The sequence below is a fragment of the Oenanthe melanoleuca genome, chromosome 2, assembly GCF_029582105.1.
Source record: "Oenanthe melanoleuca isolate GR-GAL-2019-014 chromosome 2, OMel1.0, whole genome shotgun sequence".
Classification (NCBI taxonomy): Eukaryota; Metazoa; Chordata; class Aves; order Passeriformes; family Muscicapidae; genus Oenanthe; species Oenanthe melanoleuca.
In genome coordinates this window covers 115,853,558-115,859,991 of record NC_079335.1, presented here as the reverse complement: position 1 = coordinate 115,859,991, position 6,434 = coordinate 115,853,558, and the positions used below count along the sequence as shown (strand labels likewise).

The 6,434-nt window shown below is 51.0% G+C and overlaps 1 protein-coding gene across 1 annotated transcript; it reads left to right on the top strand.

Annotated features, from left to right (window-relative positions):
- Positions 1–690: 690 nt before the first annotated feature.
- Positions 691–4,384, top strand: EVX1 (even-skipped homeobox 1). The gene is made up of 3 exons (XM_056484654.1): positions 691–1,283; positions 2,791–3,041; positions 3,739–4,384. Exons 1-3 carry the CDS (start codon positions 851–853, stop codon positions 4,264–4,266), a joined length of 1,212 nt encoding a protein of 403 aa, XP_056340629.1. The 5' UTR covers positions 691–850; the 3' UTR covers positions 4,267–4,384.
- Positions 4,385–6,434: the final 2,050 nt, after the last annotated feature.

Sequence of the window (6,434 nt, the reverse complement as noted above, 5' to 3'; positions counted from 1 at the left end):
AATAACTACAGTTACAAGTGAAGTAGTTGTATCTTTTCATATGTAAAAACAATAAATAACCGCATTTCCAAATGCTACACTAACATTTTAATCTCAGTAAACAGAAAGCAATGACAATTATACCGATAGGAACCGATATTGACCCAGAGCGAGAAATCAAAGCTATTTTTACATTCAAATGTCAGCAGCGCATTTCTTTATCCTCAAGTTTGCAAAGGATTCTTAGAAGCCTTATATATGCAGCTAGGCGGAAGCTGATTGCCAGCAATAAATAATGCATCCAAGGAAGAGGCTTGAGTACATATCTTCTCACTTCCAGGATGCAGCTAAAGATCTTCGCCTCAATTCTACATCAAGGTTGTGGCTTAAAGCAGTCAAAGGGCTATTTAATTGTCAGGCAAGGCTTCCCCCCGCGGAACTCTCTCCGCATGTTACAACATCTTTGCGGCTCCATATGCATCTCTTTTTCACACTTCCCTCTCCATCTCAGGCTCCTACACCTGGTGCATCACGCATTTCGCCCATTCGCTCCGGCTCTTCCTTTCATCTTCCCAATGGCAGACGTTTCTATTTATCCACTGGCAATCAATGTGTGGCGTCACCGGTGGTACTGTAATGACGACTGCACCATTGAGGATGACAGCTTAGAAAGAAGAGGGCAATGGTGATCCCTCCCAGAGCAGCACAGCAGAGTGTAGCGCTCGCATCACAAGGTCACCCTATCTCACCGCTGGCTCCTCTGCATTGGCAGGAGAGGGTTGCTGGGTTTGTACAAGGCTGGGGCGGGAGCAGGAGGGAGGGGGGGAAGAGATCTGGATTTTTTTTCTCCCCTCCCTTAAGCAAAGCCACAATGGAAACCAGGAAGGAGATGGTGATGTTTCTGGAGGGGACTACTCTTGGCGCTCTAGTTGGCAAGAGGGTGCCTAATTTGTCCGAAGCAGTGGGGAGCCCCGCTGCGGAGCCGCAGGAGAAGATGATCCATCGGAACTGCATCAGCCCCAGACCTGGCCCCTTGTCGTCCCGGGAGAGAGGAGGAGGAGGAGGTGGCGGAGGAGAAGATGAAGAGGAGGTGGAGGTGCTGCCAGGGACAGGGACGGTGCCGGAGAGCCGCTCAGCGGCGGCAGCACTGCTTTCGGCCGGACAGCAGCCCCCCGCCCCGGAGCTCCCCTCCAGCAAAGGGCAGCAGAGCAGCTCGGACACCGAGTCGGATTTCTATGAGGAAATCGAGGTGAGCTGCACCCCGGACTGCGCCACGGGGAGCGCCGAGTACCAGCACAGCAAAGGTACCCAACTCCTTCCCACGCCTCCGGCCCCACGTCCGCCCCGGGGCTGGGTGGCAGCGCTGGTGGGGCGGGAGGGCTGCCGGAGGGGGTTTCCCCCTCGCCAGCTGAGCGAGGGGCAACGAACTCGGGTGTGCGTGTGTGTCTGCGCGTGTGGGATCCCTCTCCTGACTGATTGTTCACCTCCCTGCCACCGGGAGACTTGTTTGGGAGTCAGAGGACACGACACCGGGCAGCCCCCGCGTCCCTGGAGGGGAGCCAGGCTTCCCGTCGTGGATGCGTCAGGTCTGCAGCTTGTCCCGTAGAGATCTTTTTGGCCAAGACAACCACGCGTTCTCCTCTTCAATCTGTTCTATTTTGTTTTTATTCCTCCCCATAGCCTAGACAGTGCATACTTCAGGAAATCCCTTACGATCCTTCACACCGGCGGGTTTTTTTTTGTATATGTGTGTGTGTGGGTAAGATCAAACGGGTTTTCTGGCCAAGAGCTGTTTGTGGTTTTGCAGGGTGAAATGTGCCCGGGCGAGTACGGAAGCGCCCATAAAGACCGTAAAATCGCTCGCCAGCCCCAAGTGCGCTAGAGAGGGCCTTGTTTCCACGTTGGGTTGGGGAAAAAAAGAAAGAAAGGAAAAAAAAAAAAAAAAAAAAAAAAAAAAGGAGAGGTCCAAATTACCTTGTCACTTCTATGTCTCGGTGGCGCCAGCTCGGAAATGGTCCCAATGAATTAATTGCCTTTGGTCTTAGGCACAATGAGGGAGAGTTGCATTTGAAAGCAAAGGCAGCAGACAGGCCCCTTTTCCCCCTGCCCCCACTCCCCACTCCCTATTCCCACCTTCTCAGCCCAGCAAAGACGTCCCTACCCTGACAACAACCCACTTCTTCCTCCTCCCCGTTCCTCCATCACTTCAAGAAGCGAGAAGCGTAGAGAGGGCTGTCTGCCCTCCCTCGTCCCTTAGAGGCTCATTGAAAATATCCCATCCTGTTCTTTGGAGGCTCAGCGGAGATCCCTAAGGCCTCATCCTCCCCACAGAGAGAACAGTCTCTGTCTCTGCTGGCTGCTCCACTCCTGGGTCCTTGCTGGCCTGGAGAAGGGACAGCGGAGCCGTGCTACATGGACAGCGGGCACACCTGCCTTTTCCAGACACTCAGGGTCGGGGGATGCTGCGACGCTCCGGTTTCCCAGTGCGGGAAGGGGGAGGGAGGCTCAGGGAGCAGACACCGCCATTGCAGAGGGTGTGTGTGGGGGAGGGCGGGGGACAGGTAACCTCCAGGCCAGAGTGAATGAGCCCCCCTCAAACGCTTAGGCGGTGTTTCATCCCCCTTCTCGCTGCCCTCCTCCCTGGTCCTTCTTGGATGTCAGTACCCCAACACCCTCAGTAGGAAGGGCGAACGCCTGAAATGGGGTGGAATGGGGGGCCGAAGTGGATTCGCTGGGGAGGCGGACGGCGAGCATCCCTCCGTGCCCGCCCGCCTCCCTCCGAGCGTGTGTCGTTCCGGGCTCCCCACGCAGGGCCGTGCTCCGAGGCGCTGGCCGGCAGCCCCAGCGGCGGGGGGGATCACCCCAAGGGCAGCGGAGGCAGCGGCGGCTCCCAGGGCTCGCTCGCCTGCAGCGCCAGCGACCAGATGCGCCGCTACCGCACCGCCTTCACCCGCGAGCAGATCGCCCGGCTGGAGAAGGAGTTTTACCGGGAGAATTACGTGTCCAGGCCCCGGAGATGTGAGCTGGCGGCTGCTCTAAATCTGCCAGAAACCACCATCAAGGTACAAGCAGCTCGGACATGTTTCCAATTAGCACGATATAAATCTGTATGGCCAAACTTCCTTGCAAAACTCGGGAAAGCACTTCGCCAGCATAACCCTCCCTCTCAGCTCCCCCCGCCTCCCGCCCCTTTCCTGGCCCTGCCCGCACCCTGCAGCAATGCGGGAGACGGGACACGGCTCCCGGAGCCATCCCGGCCAGCGCCGCTAATCTGCCCTCTCCCTAGCAGATTATTTTTAATCCTCCCTGCGGCTCAGTCCAAATCTCTCTCAGCTCTTGGGGGAGGGAAGAAGAAGCCAGTAGCAGATCTTGTTTCGCTTTGCTTTGCCTTTTCCAAAACATCTACACGTGAAAAATAAACCCGACAGCAACAATCCCAGGTAGTTCAGGATGCGAAAGGGCAGCGATGAGGCAGAGCCGCCCGGTTGGACCCAGGGACTGGGGATGGGAGGCGGCAGGACAAGCCCTAACAAGCAAAAAGGAAAACAAACACCCTAAAAGGGCTGCCCCTCTGGGTCTCCCTATGGATTTTTATAGGGGCTTAACTGATCCCTCTGTACGTGATGACAACTCCCTCTAGGAGGGAAAGCTGGCGCCGGTCTCCGCTCTCCATCCGCCGCACCGGCCCGGGAGCAGGGCCGGCGGCCAGGCGGAGCGGGGCGCGGCGGGTGACGGCTCTCGCCTCTCCTCTGTCCGCAGGTTTGGTTCCAGAACCGCAGGATGAAGGACAAGCGGCAGCGCCTGGCCATGACCTGGCCTCACCCGGCCGACCCGGCGTTTTACACGTACATGATGAGCCACGCGGCGGCCACCGGGAACCTGCCGTATCCATTCCCGTCCCACCTGCCCCTGCCCTACTACTCCCACATGGGCATCGGCGCCACATCGGCCTCCGCCGCCTCCCCCTTCAGCACCCCCCTGAGGCCTCTGGACACCTTCAGGGTCCTGTCCCACCCGTACCCGAGACCAGAACTGCTGTGCGCCTTCAGACATCCCTCTCTGTACCCTGCCCCAACTCATGGACTCAGCGCCGGGGGCAACCCCTGCTCCTGCCTGGCATGCCACAGCGGCCAGTCCAACGGGCTGGCGCAGAGACCCTCCGGATCAGACTTTACCTGTTCGGCCACAACCAGGACTGACTCCTTCCTCACTTTCACGCCCTCTGTGCTGAGCAAAGCCACCTCAGTTTCCATGGACCAGAGAGAAGAAGTACCTTTAACGAGATAAACCTTTGTCTCAGGGTTATTAAACACTCATCCCTTTCCCGGACTTCTCTTCGAGTTAATGTACCTACAGCCCATGTTTATTTAATCGTGTTCTCTCCTCAGCCGTGGACACCTACAGTAAAAAAGGAAAAAAAAAAAAAAAAAAAAAAAAAAGAACAAAAAAAGAAAAAAGACTAAAAATAGCTCAGTCTTAAAAGGATTTACATTCCAAGGGGGGAAAAATAAAAGAAAGAAAGAAAGAAATTACTAGTGATTTATATCTGAGAATGAATTTAGGCACGAAGGAGGAAGAAAATAAACTCGAATGAAATATGCTCCAGCCAGCCACCTATAGAAATGTGCTGTGACTTTCTTTTCCGTGGATAGACTTCTTCCCAAGGGCTGGGGCTTCTGCGGATCACAACAAACCTTACGCACAAACCCATGAGACGGAGAAGGAAAATCTGAAATACTTGAAAGGAACACTATCTTGATAACGAAATGGCTTGTGCACATGAAGAAAGCAAAGATGTAATCTCTCAGTGTTCAGAAAATAAAAACAACAAGCAAACAGAAAAAAAAAAACAAAAAACAACAAACAAACAAACAAACCCAAAAGGTTTCTGGTTTGCTACTCGGCAGTGCTATCCAGTTGTCTCTATGGAAAATAACAATGCTTTACCATAAAGAAAACCTGTCATTCTGTACATTACTTTCGTAGTCTAATTGCATTCTTTACCCTCCCTTGTCTCGTCCTTCGTTGTGAGCAGAAATCCAGCATTTCATTTCCTCTTTCATTCCAACTTTTATTTTTAAGAGGCAGACTGGAACTGGCAGGGGAAGAATACGAGCTCCTGCCTCTTTATGGGTCAGAGCTATTTGTCCTTTAAATAACAATGTCCTATTATCAGTCGCTGAAATGTGCACACACTGACGAAATTAGCAAGTGATGTATATGTAAAGAGGGTTTTTGAATATCGAATGTACAATGCTCTGTGAGCAAAGACCCCGTGCCAAACGCTAACAAGCCGCCAAGGGAAGAGATTAGAGGTGACAGGGAGCACAACTCCTTCAGACAATCACCAGTCTGTAAATTGGAGCAAAGGCGATTTCCCTTCCTTTGTACTTCAGACTTCAATTCTTTCATTGCTTTTCCCTTGCTGTGTCTTCTCTTTATTATTTTTAACATTTTGATTTTAAATAATTATTTATTTTCTTAGGTTTTGTGTTTCTTTCTGCATCCCTAATCTTTCCATTTGTGTATCCTTCACACTGATCATCACTCTTCCTTCTTGAGGAGTGTTTTTTTCACAAACTGACCCACCCGTCTCCTATCCAGAAAGTATTTCAGAAGAAGGTAGCATCATTGCTTTTGCTTGGATTTCCATAACCCTAAATTTAAAAAAACACACGGGCGCGGATCTGGGTAGTGGTTTCTTCCAAAGCCGACATTATTTATTTAATTCTGTTTTAAAATAGCCCAAAATTTACACTGCCATAATTTGCTACCATGTGGGAATAAAACTTAATAGCAACAAAAATAACAACACCAAAACCGATAATAACGACACGTTTTAACAACCTCTCACCTATATTTTTTCGTGCTTGTTAAAAAGAAAAAAAAAAAAAAAAAGGAAAAAAAAAAAAAAGGGTAAAATGTTGCTTAAGACGAATTTCACCGTACAGTTTCTAATAGTTACAGTTCAACAAGCAGGAAAATAAATGCTGGACGGAACAAAGACGTGTTGACACCTCTGTATCTACTTTGTACTAAATTGCTCAGAAGCCTCTGGTTTATTGCCACACCGGAGACTTTCTGTCTTTAGGAAAGGGAGTGCATAGCAGCGTTTCCCTATAGAGGATGGAGAGCAGGGAAGAGACACGGGAGTGCCAGGATATAATTTTTCCAATAAAAATATTGCTTATTGAAGCTTTTAAAAACCTGATCCAAAGTTACAATCTTTAAATCATTAAGGCCAGATTATTCCACTCCTTATAAATGAGATTTTCTCATGGACACGGAAAGCAGTGGCCTTTTTTGGAACCTCACAAATAGATTTTCCCTCCCCGTCCCCCCATCTCACCGCGGAAATAACAATTGTAAACAGCGTCCAAGGGCAGAGCCCAACAACATCCGAGCTCTGCAAGCCTTTCCCCCTCTTTTACTTTGTCTTTTATCAGACTGAAGAA

What these genes read in the sequence shown, in the direction of transcription:
- EVX1 (XM_056484654.1), top strand. Translation starts at nt 851, where the DNA reads ATGGAAACCAGGAAGGAGATGGTGATGTTTCTGGAGGGGACTACTCTT. An exon ending in CGAGTACCAGCACAGCAAAG is followed by an intron (nt 1,284 to 2,790) that starts GTACCCAACTCC and finishes CTCCCCACGCAG; the next exon opens with GGCCGTGCTCCGAGGCGCTG. An exon ending in TGCCAGAAACCACCATCAAG is followed by an intron (nt 3,042 to 3,738) that starts GTACAAGCAGCT and finishes CTCTGTCCGCAG; the next exon opens with GTTTGGTTCCAGAACCGCAG.